This window comes from Dendrobium catenatum, unplaced genomic scaffold (genome assembly GCF_001605985.2).
Source record: "Dendrobium catenatum unplaced genomic scaffold, ASM160598v2 fragScaff_scaffold_633, whole genome shotgun sequence".
Classification (NCBI taxonomy): Eukaryota; Viridiplantae; Streptophyta; class Magnoliopsida; order Asparagales; family Orchidaceae; genus Dendrobium; species Dendrobium catenatum.
The window spans coordinates 723,707-738,169 of NW_021319095.1; the positions used below are offsets into that span (position 1 = coordinate 723,707).

General features: G+C 35.3%; 1 protein-coding gene across 2 annotated transcripts in view; it reads right to left on the reverse strand.

The window, feature by feature from the left end:
- Positions 1-215: 215 nt before the first annotated feature.
- The window catches only part of LOC110110737 (cyclic nucleotide-gated ion channel 1), a 39,637-nt gene continuing 25,389 nt past the window's right edge, over positions 216-14,463 (reverse strand). For both annotated transcript variants that reach the window (XM_020842343.2, XM_020842354.2), the window contains exons 4-8: positions 12,154-12,366; positions 11,763-12,040; positions 7,367-7,478; positions 5,773-6,009; positions 216-1,247 (exon numbers count right to left, since the gene is read on the reverse strand). In XM_020842343.2, coding sequence (XP_020698002.1) covers positions 549-1,247; positions 5,773-6,009; positions 7,367-7,478; positions 11,763-12,040; positions 12,154-12,366 — 1,539 coding nt within the window. In that variant the 3' untranslated portion in view covers positions 216-548. The remainder of the gene's footprint in view (positions 1,248-5,772; positions 6,010-7,366; positions 7,479-11,762; positions 12,041-12,153; positions 12,367-14,463) is intronic.

Consider the following 14,463-nt stretch of genomic DNA (forward strand, 5'->3'; position numbering starts at 1 on the left):
TACAAAATTTTTCATTTTCATTCTTATTTTGTATCCGTATAACGGCAAATTGACTCAGCTATGCCAAGTCAACATAAGTCGCCATGATAACGGGTGACTTACCTAATTTTATATTTTTTATAATTCATGCTTATACACTTAATACAAACATTAAACGTGCTTAGTCTTAAAATTTTTCCTTTGGTCTGAGCAAAGTCACTGGCCGGATACACTCATAATAAGAAAACTTCCCTTAATTAATTGGTCGAAATAGTAGCACTCGTAATAAATTTCCTCTACAATATTACATATGTCATCCAATACTAAAAAGGAGAAACTTATAAGAAAAAAATTGCCCCTCTTAGTTTGATTTATGTACAAACAGCAGCATACAGACATCACCATGGCTTGGATAACATTTCTCGCTCCAATGGTAATGCCTTAAAAACTGTTGGATGTCCTCTGCCATCACAAGCACACATAACAGTACACCCAAAAGCCATAGATCATAAAATAATTTCAAACCCACCAGCGAAGGAGTGACACAGAAACAAATATCAACAGATTTGCTAGTGTTCCTCGGCGGTGAAATCAGGCTCTGAGGGTTTCTGCAACAGCATCACTGGCAGCCTATCCTGTAGCCGGGTCTTCCGCGTCCCATTTCGTCGCAAGGCCCGTAACGCATTAACAGCAAACCTGGAGGCATAAATTGTGGCTCCAAGGCTTGGTGAATTGCTGTTGCCTTTCACAAGTGCAGCCTGCAACCTGCCCTCCTCTTCACGGAGGGATTCCTCCAGCTTCTTGCGTGAATAGCGACGCCAAGCAGCCTGTATAAAACAAGCTGCCCAAGTTCTCCACTGCTGTGAATAAAACCTAAATGTGTGCCGGAGCTGCTTGCTGTGGAGTCTTCGGAATTGGGTTGCAACGAATTTCAGATCATCAGCTGACAGAGCAAAACCTTCGACTTCAGATAACGCCTTCACCGTCCTCGTTGAGATTGGAAGGCTGGAAGACGAATGTGGGTCGAGAGCCCAAGTGAGCAGCTCTTCGCCACAGAAGTCACCGCCTTTAAGATACTCAGAATTGAAGAAACCAGTCCTTCCCCCGTTTGTGGTCACACTCAGCAACTTCCCTCTCATGATGAAGAGCATTTCATCGACAGGATCTCCTTCACGAACAATGCAGCTTTCTTCAGTGTATAAAGCAGGTTTCAAGCGATCACACAAGGCATCCATTAGTTGATCATCCATCTTTTCAAACATTGGAACCTACAAAAGAATACGGAATGGAATGATATTTACTTGTAATAAACGTGTTCACATAAAATTATATCAAATAAAATGAAGGTGATGCAGTAAAAGTCAATTAGTTTAACCTAGAAAAAAAAAACAAATATTTACATGCCAAGCAAAAGAACTAGGCTACAAAGGATCGAACCAAATTTTAGATATTAAGTTCTTTGTGTATGATAAAAAGAATAATAATCTCATCCCCATGTTGAGTGATAAGGAAAAATAACTACTTAATCCTATTATTGGGATTTGTTTCCATACAAATAGGTTTGGTTGTAAGACCTTTTAGATATAAATGAAATATCAAGACACTATCAAACTTCTATGTTGAGAAGGTTTTGAAAGGTTGATTTTGTAATGGGTCGGCATCGGACATTATTATGAAACCACGATCCATCAGAGAGATGAAAATGAAAATGCTTGAGGAATAGAGTATTGAGTACAACCAATAGATTTGGGTCTATGAGAAAAAAATACAAAATTATATTTTTATTTTTTAAATTATAATTTTGACCAATTAAAAAATTATATTTAAAAATATTTCGCAAAATATTTAACATGTGTATATCGAACATTCGTGTCCAATTTATTTTAAATATATATATTTTTTCAATCAAACACATCTTCAGCATGTTTGACACATGTCGGAGGTGTGTTGTGTCTAATGTGTCGGATAATCTATATCGCTTTGAGGAGAAGTATTAGTGCATCATAGAAGTCTCATTTGCTTTTGCTTTTTCATAAAATTAATAATTAAACAATGACATTAAAAGGACAATGAGTCAGAATGTTACTTTTACTCATGATAATAATAATAAAATAATATGAAACTAATCAAATGACAAGATAAAAAGGAAACTCAAACATTAAAATTAAGTTCGTTAGAAATTACTTCATATAAAAATAAATAAAGAAATATAAATCTCAATTCAATAAATACGTCTTAAAATTTTATCCAAAAATCTTTGGGTGTCTTGCCTATGGTCACATCGGTATACTACATTGTGGGCTCCGAAAATTCGGCCCCGGCCCCCGCTCGCTTTTCTTATTCGGCGAGGGAGTTTTCCTTTCTTGCGTGGTCTGATGTATAGGGGTCAACATACATAGAGGTAAACTTGATCCTAGAGCTTTCAAATATATCTTTATTAGATATTCTTTCACTCAAAAAGGCTAGAAGTGTTACCATCCAACCATCAAAAAATCTCTTACTTCAAAAAATGTCACCTTTGATGAGAAGTAAACTTTTTTCAATCATACTCATCTTCCAGGATACAACTCTCATCTAGAAGATGTTTGATAAAACCTCAATATTTCATATTGACATTCCTACATCACAAACTCCAAAATATCGAAACAAGGTATCCGTTCAAGTCAATTAAAAAAGGAATAAGCGTAGCCAAAATCTCCAACAAGCTTGAAACTCGAAAGTGTTTTAAGCTAACCATTATCCACCCATCCCTACATATTCTCCTGTGAATCCCATCTCTAAAAACACAAATTTTCAAAAAAAAATTTCTCTAACCCATAAAGCATTTCTTATGAATAACTACTCTAATTCCCTTACAATACCCCAAAATCTATTTAAGATATTTGAAAATAAGAATTGGAATGATGCCATATAAGAATAGTTCGGAGATTGTCGATGTATCAAAAGAGAAGAAACAATAGGATGTGAATGAATTTTTTCTGCAAAATAAAGAGTAAAGAGAAACTTCGATTGATATAAAGTGAGACTAGTAGCCAAAGGATTATTAGTTCGATGAAATTGACATCGAAGAAACTTTTGCTCCTATCATAAAAAAGAATACATTATGCATCTTAATTTTTGTGGAGTCAATTGTGGATGGTTCACGAAAAAATATGATATAAATAATGCTTACCTATATGCGAATGTTTAAAAAGTATATATGGATCCACTGCCTCAATTTGATAGTTCTTTCACAAAGAATAAAAAATGCAAATTATGGAAAGGCTTTATATGACCTTAAACAATCTCTGAGAGTATATTTTGATATATTCAAAAAAGTCATGTATGAAGTTAGATACAAATAAAACCAAGGAAATTGTATCCTCTTTATAAAGCACTAATGGCAAAATCCCAATTCTCATCATACACGTTGACAACATAATTATCACAGGTGGTGATAATAGAGAAAACGAATCTCTTAGAAAAAACTTGTTGAAGAAATTAAGATCAAAGAGTTGGGCAAACTCAAACACTTCTTAGAGATAGACATTGCTCAATTAAAACAAGGAATATTCCTCTCTTAATAAAAATATAACTCGGATCTATTGAAAGAAACAATTATGACCAATTGCAAATTTGAAATCCCAACTAAACCAGATCAAAAATTGGACGCAAATAATGAAAACAAAGAAGTATACATGGACAAGTTATGCATATATGAGCCTTATCAATCAAGTTATGCATAGATCCAAAGAGTCTCACCTTCAAGCTGCTTATATAATCCTCAAATATCTTAAATGAAATTTTGATAAAAAACTATTTATTAAAAATAGGATACTTTATAAACTGAAGGGTATATATTAATATAGATTATGCTGAATCACCAATAGATAGAAAATCCCTGCCTGGATTTTGTGATAGCAAGAAACATGTTGAATATCTAATTGAACTTGAATTTAGATCCACTGCTATAGAATTGGCTAGCTTCTGTCAATTAAAATCATTTTAGAACTTTTACAAATCAAACGAGAAAAATCAATAAAGACATTGAAATAATAAATCCACCCTCAACATTACTCATAATCCAAAATAACATAATCGTACTAAGAATCTGGACGTGGATAGACATTTTATAAAAGAAAAATTAGAAAATGGGTTAATTTGAACTCCATATATGCTATCAAAAAATTAACTTGCAAATATTCTTACCAAAAGACTTTGCAACCCTATATTCAAAAAACATGATAAGTAAACTTGAAATTGTATAATAATATCATTCAATTTGAGGGAAAGTGTCGAATGATTGTGGGACCCACAAGTCAGCCATTATTGGCAGGAATCCTTGAACACATAGATTAGGGGTTCTATCAATTAGATTGATCCTCATATGGCACTTAGATTGCAATTCAAGCAACTCCTATTCCTTGTCTAGCCACCAGCCCATCTTGGAGATTTATTTCTTTTTTTGTAAATTGCTTTGAATTATTTCCATTATAAGACTTTTAAAAAAGTCTATATATACTTTCATATTTTGTATAGAATCAAGAAATAAAATTCAAAGTAGTTTTTTTTTTAATTTTCTACTTTGCTATAATTAGCATTCTTAAGGCTTATGATCAACATAGTAAATATCCAAAAATTGTTTCACATGATAAAATTGTCTTTTATTTTAACTTTATCAACTTTGTATTTGACTATACTTCTTCAAACATTTCTAGATAAAAATCAATGAAAACCAAAACAACATTGAACAAAGAACCATCAAAATAACCTAAATCATCGAAACCAAACTTTCATAGTAGGGCCACCAAGTTTAAAACCTTAAGCAATGACCTATTTTTTATCATAGTTATGTGCCAATGTTGTTATATAAAAGATTCTACTTCGTCACTATTTTCCATTGGTTAATTTAACACATGATTTAAAATTGCGCAATAAGAGGCGCGCCTTAGCGCAATTTTAAACTTTTACGCCTCAAAGCCTACGCAATGAGAGCTGGCATTGAGGCGTATGCCTCAAGTTCACTGAGGCGTGCCTCGCCTCATGTTTTAGATGCGTCCGCCTCTTAAAGTTAAAAGAAAAAATCTAACCACTCGGTACAACAAAGCTTGGTACCACTAGGTACATGCTCAGTAGTGCTAGGTGCATGCTCGGTACATGCTCGGTACCGCTCGGTACACGTAGGTCGAACCCCGCCAAGGGGCAGTGCCCCCTTGGACCCCCGGCTGCCCAGCATATTGTTGTATTCATAATCTTTAGTAATAGTTGTTAGTGTTAATCTGCTTCTTCATGAGTGCATGCTTTGCATAAGTTTTCTTAATGTAGAATAACTGAAGCATTATGTTTAGGGGTTTGATATATTGCACTAATAGTTGTTAGTGTTAGTCTGCTTCTTTATGAGTTGAATTATATTTCATATTGTCTTATTATTGGGATATTTTGATTTCGCTTCATATCTTGTGTCTTTTTATGTTTTATATTTTTTACTCAGTATAAAAAAAATTTATCATTTTATGTTTACGCAATCTTTTAATTTTGAGGCTTACGCCTCAAAATGCCTTGAGGCTTACGCCTCGCCTCACGAACGAAAAATGCCTCAATACCCGATTATGCAATTTTAAACATTGATTTAACAACACAACTTTTTTAATTAAGCAAGAAAATTATGATTCCTTACTCCTCACCATTTCTCATGCATTACCAACTTAGAAAATCTTAAAAGAGGAAGACCGAAGACTTTACTATTATATCATAAGCAAAAATGCAGAAATCTATATCATGATACTTAAAAGAACATAATTGAAAAAAGTATACCCTCATGAGCAGAGCCAAACAAAGGTGTCGCTTGATATCTCTTCTAAGATCCTTAGGAAGGTTTCGAAGGAGGCTCTCCTCATCAACGCCTCTTGTCTCTTGCCATCTGTACTGTTCATGCCGACGAATTCTATCCCTCAAGCTCTCTGGAAGTAAGCGATGAGACATCCATTGCTCTGAATCTCGCCTTTTTACTCTCATTTCTTCTACTCTTACAGTGGTGGACTGAAGATAAGTCTGTATATGTAAAAATATCAATCATGCCGCATCTACATTTGTAATGACAGATTCTTAGTAACTTCTAAAGCATGGAAACAAAGATGATGGAAAAGAAAATGTACAGAGCATCTATGTGATAGTGAAGAACAAGAAAAAACTACATTTGTATTACATATACATAGACATCATCACAGAATAGGGTAGGAATATGGAACTCTCTGGAATAAGGCAAAAGACCTGCACAGCAGTGGCGGACACCAACATAGGCCAAGCTGTCAGCACTGCTTATAACTAATCAGCCATTCAAAAAATTAGTACTCTTTAAAGTCTTAGCCAACTTTTTCAAAGATTGAGCACCAAGATAAATTATTGCCAAGTACATGTTTGTGATTAGGTTGTGCTTTGCACCCATATAAACTTTATTTTCTTTGTTTACTATAACCAAAACCAAACATTTAATTTTCTGGACTTCTAATTTGATTGGCATGATAATTTTTTCCCCTAAATGGTATAACTTTATTTGTAGCTTATAGCATTGCAAATTTGCAATATATAAACCATCTCAGAATTAGTTTAGAACAATAGTAATTAGAAAAAAGCCGAAAAGTGTTTCAATAATTTTTTTTGAATGGGCTATGCTTGGTAAAAATAGAAAAGGATTTATTTCAAGCAAATATGCTTTAGCCAAGGCTCTATGTACATATTCTACTGTCTTAAAACACTCTAGAAACTGAAACAAAAAAAGAACCCACGACTTGAATTCTAAAGCATGTGGATCGGTATACTGAAAAATCAAAACTGAAAATAGCTTGAAAATTGTTATCCAATCAAAAATTTCCCACATCAAATATAACAATGCAAGAGGGCATAAAGTATTAAGAGTGTGTACATACACACTGATACAAATTAGGGCCTAGAAAGAGGAGCGAATCTAAATACACTAGTGAGAGAGATGAAAGAAAAAACAGAGTGAAATCAATAACTTTCTTGCAATTGTTTAATATTCATGTGATTGATTGAGTTCTCTTATAAGCTTCTCTTATTTATAGGAGGATTTTCACATGTGATGAAATTATAAAAGAAAATTTACATGAGTAATTAAAATATGGCTCTTTAAAAAAGAAAAGCATTTTATGAAAAAACCCCTAATCAAAAACAGCACTTGAAAAGTGTTTTAAAATTAAATTAGTATGAATTTAAATGTTGCATTTACTTGTCAATAGGGGAGTTAAATAAAACTGGACATATCCATATGCATGCATCCAAATGTGCACCCACACTAACAGTCACAAGTCGAATACAATTTAAAACAGTAAAACATTAAAATAATTTGGTGGAGTGAGAGACTCGGGGCACACAGAGTGCTACAAATTACCTGCATATTACCAATTAGAAGTGAAAAAAGTACCAAGCCTGAGACAGATACAAAAACAGCATAGAGAACCTCCCATACATAAGTACTTGTGCTCAGGTTTTGTCCAAGAGAACTGCAAAAAGACAGTATGACCCAACATTAACTCATAAGTCACTTGTAAAAACAAGAATTTTTGCCACAACTAACAAGAATTTTTGCCACAACTAACAAAAATAATGAAAAAAGATCAGGGAATGTAAGTGTTGACTATGATATGAGAGCTTAAAAGAACATTCTTATTGAGTTCATATAGCTCATCGTATTGAAAATAATTTTTTTTTTTTACTTTTTTATGGACATGGATGTGCATTAATATTTTCATTGAACCCCAAGTTTCCTACTTCAAGAAACCATAGAAAGGGACGATCCATAATAATAAGTTCATGCATTAAGGCATGTGGTTTGCAACCCTTCCTTTGCTTGAGGAAGTTAATGTGATTATACATTACTCGAACTTAAATTTCCACAGTTCTTATTCACTAGAAATAGCCTTCTTTGCACATTTTCTTGCATATCCTACAACACTCGTCAATCAGGCAAATGAGAAAAGGTTTGTGACTTCTGAAGTATAACAATCCATGGGTATCACAGAACTTAAAACTTATTGTCCATTAATTTTAGAATACATCGATAATTTTTAATAGTAAAACACAAAGGTAAAAATGTGATGGCACTTGCTCATGTTTTGTTCATATACTAAATGTTCTAAAATAGTATTAAAACTCAGCTAATTTACTTAATGAATAAGCCCATGACATAGTCATTGAGCCAAACAAAAATTTTTCACAAACTTCAAGCTTTTTGATACCCGCTGTCCAGAGCACTTTGACTCAGCTGTAAGGTGTAGTGTCATTTATGAGTTATGAGATGAAACAGGGAGTTTGTACCATCTCTTTACATAAGGTCAGTTTGTGAAGAGAGTCCATTATTTAATATTAGTGAACTGAAAATCATACATGTTGCTAGGTTTTTGTTCATTCAAGCTAAGGTTACATCAATTCTCAACTTTTATTATCCACGTTTTGAACTAGCATGGTGATAGGAAACACTTGATGTTTTAAAGTAATTCTTACCAATTGGGAAAAACAACGAGAAAAGCTCTTCTGAACTCAACAAAAATAAGAAAAACAATAATTTTTATTGCAATAATAAAAAATACGGACCGAAAGTACAAAAATACAATTGATCCTCTATTCGAGAGGAGGATATTTCTCTCCCAAATCTCTAGAAGCCGCTAGAGCTCAAAGAAACTTAGAGATCTCAAATTTTAGCCAAATTAAGATGCCCTAACCCTAGGAAAACAAACTATTTAATGCATACAATCCAAAAGGAAATCTCTAAATAGTCCCTACATTCAAATTTCCCTCCTAACTCCCTCAAAAATCCTTCCTAAACAGCTCTATTGGCTGAAGTGGTTTGGTCGGCATGTACAAGGAGGCGGAACTCTTCCACCTCTGTCCACTAGTCCTGTGTGGACCAATTGGACCGGTCTAACAATACTCCCCTTCCAAAATGTCACATTGTCCTCAAGGTGGAACAAAGAAAACTGCTGCTAAAGAATTTAATCAATAACACTGAACTAAAAAATGGACTGATACTTGGTTGAATGATCTCTGCTTCCAGCATCTCCTTAATCAATCTTTCGATCTCATCCTTCAGGATTTGAGGATGACGATATTGATGAATATTGAGAGGCAAAACTACTTCCTTCCAGATGATAGCATGCTCGTGTTCCCGCGGAGGATGCAACCCCTGAGGCGGCTGAAAACCTAATTGAGCTGTTGAATCAATAGTTGTACTTAAAGAGGAATGTCCCCGCCCCTCCTCCAATCTGATCCCCTCCAGCCTATGTAGTTCCATCAGATAAACTTCCCCCACCTCCTGTATACTTCTCACATAGGTTTTAAGTGATATCATGGCTTTGGTGAGCTTGCATCTCCCATGATCACTACCCTTCTCCTTTTCACCATCAGCTCCATTGTCAATGCTCCCCAGTTGACCTTGGTGTCCCTAAGGTTTGCAACCATTTCATCCCCAAGATGATATCAATGATCCCTAACTCCAACGGGAGAAAATCCTCCCGCACCTAAACCCCTTGTATGGTCAACACTACTCCCCTACATATCCCCTGACCCGTATCCATCTTTCATATACCCATCATCACTCCATAACACCCTGTATTCACAAATGTCACCTCCAATTGGTCCACGACCTGGTTGGAGATGAAATTATGGGTAGCCCCACTGTCAATCAACACAATCACCTCCCTGTCTGTCATTTCCCCCTTCACCTTCATGGTATGATTCGGAGTGAATCCCACCATTTAATTCAGGGAGACCTCCATCACGTCTAGATGCAGCTTGTCCTCCATATCTCTCTCTCCTATACTCTCACTCCCCTCCTCAATTTCCTCGAAATCACATATGGTGAGAACCTGAAGATTTCAATCCCTACATTTGTGCCTGGAATATACTTCTCATCACATCTGAAGTATAGTACATTTGCCCTCTTCTCCAGTATCTCCCTCTCCGTCAATCTTTTGAAGTTCCCCCCACTTCCTCCTACTAAATTCTCCCTGGGAGTCTCATTAATGTTTCCTGATGCAGGCCCCGTGGTGCTAGAATGGTGGTTGTCATCCTATAAGAGCTGTCTAAACTGCTGCCTCTGGCTCCCCTCTCCTAGTACTTCTGACCCTCCACTAGTTGTGCTAGCTCCATAGCCTCCCACAAGTCATGAGGCTTTATGACCCTCACTGTTGCTCGAATCTCTGAATTGAGCCCCTTCATAAAATTTCCCTCTAGAATAGTCTTTGATAGTCTATTAATCGGCTTGCAAGGTACTCAAATTTCTCCCAATAATTTGTCATTGAACCTTCCTACACTAGTGCAAAGAACTGCTCATAGAAGTCTCCTCCCCTGACGGTTCGGAAATGTTCCAATAAGTATTTCTTGAACTCCCTCCAACTCCGTATGGGCCTCATCAGATCTCTCCAATGTTACCAAGACAACGCCTTTTCTTCCAAACATAAGCCAGCGGCCATCAATTTTTCCTCCTCTGTCAACCCATTGACGGTGAAATATCTCTCCAACTTATAGATCCACCCATGTGCATCCTCCACTTCAAAATGGGCATCTTCAACTTAGGCACCTTCGGATCTCCCCTTTTCCCCAGATTCCCACATAATTTCTCTTTTCACAAGTGTTTGATCCTCCCCAAGTCTCCCGATCTTCCCTTACACACTCATCTTCGAACCCCTCTTCACTTTCTCCCCTCCTTTCTCCAAAATCAGCACCCCTCTGACCATAAGTTCCCTCTTTTCTCTCCCAACCAGCACCCCTTGGTTCATGCCCCCCATATCCACGGCTCTCCAAACCTTCCCCCTTTCTCCTCCATGATCTCTACATCATTTTCCCTGCTACAAAATTAAGAATTCATAGTTCTTCCCACCTGTCCCTTTGTCTCCGAAGCTTCCATTTGAATTTGATTTTCCAATAGCTTCGTCACCATCGCATGAAGATCAAAAACTTTGTCATCCATGAATGAAACCTTGTCTTCTACGGATGAAATTCGATCTTCCACCATCACTTTTATTTGGCTCATCTCCCCTTCAAGGCGTTCCTCCAACGCATCTATCTTCTTGGCCTCCATCAATACCTGGAATTTTTATAGGTTCAAAAAATCTGTATATTAATAAAAAAGAGCAACAAATACCTTCCACATGTCAAAAACAACTGTTGATTTCCTAGAAAATGGCCCACAAACAATCCCAAAATCTACTCTGATACCAATTTGATAGGAAAGACTTGATGTTTTAAAGTAATTGCTATCGATTTCGGAAACAAAACAGCAAGAAAAACTCTTCTAAATTCAACGAAAACCTGAAAAAGAATAGTTTTTATTGCAATAATCAAAAATACGAACGAAAAATACCACAATACAATTGATCCTCTATTCGAGAGGAGGATCTTTCTCTCCCAAATCTCTAGATGCCACTAGAGCCCAAAGAAACTAAGAGATCTCAAATTTCAGCCAAATTCAAGATGCCCTAATCCTAGGAAAAATAAACTATTTAATGCATACAATCCAAAAGGAAATCTCTAAAGTCCCTACATTCAAATTTCCCTCCTAACTCCCTCAAAAATCCTTCCTAAACTGCTCTATTGGCTGAAGCGGTTTGGTCGGCATATACAAGGAGGCGGAACTCTTTCGCCTCTGTCCACTGGTCCCATGTGGACCGGCTAGACCGGTACAATGGACCGTTCTAATACATGGACAATATTCCTAGAGCCCTGTAAAATCATCACATATAAGAGAAATTATCAAATAAAGAATAAAAAAAGATTCCATTAATGCACACCTGAGATTCTGCAGCCCCCACCAAAAGCAGTAGAAGAACTTCTGTGGAAAATTTCTAGTCTGAACAATATTTTTAAGGGCTGATTGGTAGATTCCAAAGTCAAAGACAGAACTGTTAGGATTTTGTATGGGGCATGCATCAACTACAAAGCCATTGTCTTGGCCGTTCTCTTTTCCACAGTACCAGGATGTAATGTTGCAATTATTTATTGAACAAGCATGTTTCCAGCATGCATCTTCTCGTTGAACTGAAAGCAAGTACCAGAATGCCCCAAGAACCTGAAAGATTTTATTGAGTACACAGGCCTCCATCAGGAATCATGTAAGTTTATTCTTTCAGAACTTCCTTTCAGAATATTATAAGACAACACAAACGAGAAAAATGAACTCACGTGACTTGCAAGCATGTAAAGCAGGAGGTTGAAGGCAGCCCCAGCCCAAGCTGTTTCAGTGATTATTCCAGCTGATCTAGTCACTTCCATATACAAGGGTATGATCCTTATAAGTCTAGGGACATACTGGAATAAGATAATAAGCATCAATAGGTCTTTCGCATCCAATGGAGATGACTCTTTCAATCTTGGCACTATGATCAGTACGACTACCTGAATGTTAGATAAAAGAAATGCATTGTCATAATGCTTGCCAAGAAAGATGAACCATCGTATCTTACAATGACAACATGAACAGGAAACACGTATAGAAAATATATTAAGTACTAACCATAGCGGAAATAGATTGCACATCCAATATCAACAGAAGCCTTATCTACGGTAGTCTTTCAGCAATAATGGACCGCAAATAAAAAATAGGATGCATAAATATTCAATAACCAAGCATGTTCACACACATCTCAACAAGGAAAAACAAAGAAAAAAAAGGGAGAAATCTACTTCAGCGTAATGATGTTATGTGCTAGAAATATGAAGCAAGCTACATTAAGTTGAAACTTACTTCAAATGCACAATTAGAAAAGCGAGATTCAGGATGTTCCATTGAATTTCCATAAGAGTTGGGTTTCATATTGAATAGTCCTTCAAATTTATATTGACCGTCTATCCCAACTTATAGGGCCTAAAACTATTGGCCATTAAACCATTTCTATGGAACGGCATTACTCAACCACCAAATCCTGGCCAATTTGTTCTTACTCTTACCATTCTGTTATGGTCTCAATAGTAACCAAGTTTCAGAGAAATAGAGTTGCATCCAAAGTTGTTTCATTTTTATTAACCATGGACTACAGCCACTCAGGATGAACCACTAACTTTCAGCTCCAAAGATCTTCTTAATGATATTCGTACATGTAATGTAAAGATAGTGATGATCATAATAAAAGGGAAAACCATTCCATTGTATCACACGCTTCAAATGAGTGTGCTTCTCGGTTTAATTTAATCAATAAATTTTTTGAAGATAATATAAAACATTGAAACAGTTTTTTAATATAATACATGAATCCTTTTTTCTCTACTGTCCTATCAAATTCTCATTTAAATCTAATAAAAAAAAGCGATTTCTAATACTTTCTAATCAAATCTTTTTAGATCTACCTCTACCTTTCTTAACATAGAAAAATGAGGACAGATCATAAATCACAAATAAATTAAAATAATACTTTCTTTAAATGTAAATGAGCAATACTAGAATCATAACCCGACTAATAATGAAATAATTGAAATAATATGAGAAATTGAGCAAGGATTCAGAATCATAAAAAATCAGCAAGTAAAAGAACTTGCGTTTTTTAAATTGGGTTTCAAATTTATCAAATTATTACCAACATCACGGCCACCAATAAGCAACAACAAATTATGCAGATGAAATATAAAATATCAAAATAAGAAAAAAAATTATACTTCACACTGGTACAAAGAAATGATTTATCTCAGAATTAGGCACTCACACTAGTGTCGCATTTGAAAGAATCACGCATTAAAATTGTTCTTATGAGGTTAAAACTTAAACAGAGAATTTTTATTCAAGCCATAAGTTCCCAATTACACGACTCAGAATAACTATTTAGAAACTCATTTACTTTAAGCCGTTAGATATGACTGACATAAGATTCGACAGTCTAAAATTAAATAAATATCTCAGAATATAATAACCAAAGAACTTTTTTGTAATTTCAAATGAAATCTCATCCCATTTGCAGGCCATAATTTCACATAAAACTACATTGCTTTTTTTTTTTTAAGATTCTCTTTATTTTTACTATCTAGAACTATAAGATTGTTTTTTTTTTTTAATTCTTATTTTTACTGTCTATTACTTTGACATTGTCGACACCATTAATACCTCAGACACATAAAAATACATTGTTTTTTTTAAGCTTCTCTTTATTTTTACTATCTAGAAACTATAAGATTGTTTTTTTTTTTTTTAAATTCTTATTTTTAATGTCGATTACTCTGACATTGTCGACACCATTAATAACTTAGACTTAGACTTTTTATCCACCATTGATGCCTTGTTATCATTTCCATCACTATTGTGAATGCTTTCGTAGTCGAAACCAAATGAGGAAAAACATACCCCACTCTTTCTCAACTTTCTTCTTTATTGAACAAACCCGCATACCACATCACTCACCACCTTCTTTGCAGGACAAAGGTTACACTAGTATGCCAACATAGCTGAGCTCAACATGTAGCCAGTCGAGCTCAAGTTCAAGAGTAGAGGAAGATAACTAAGTCAAG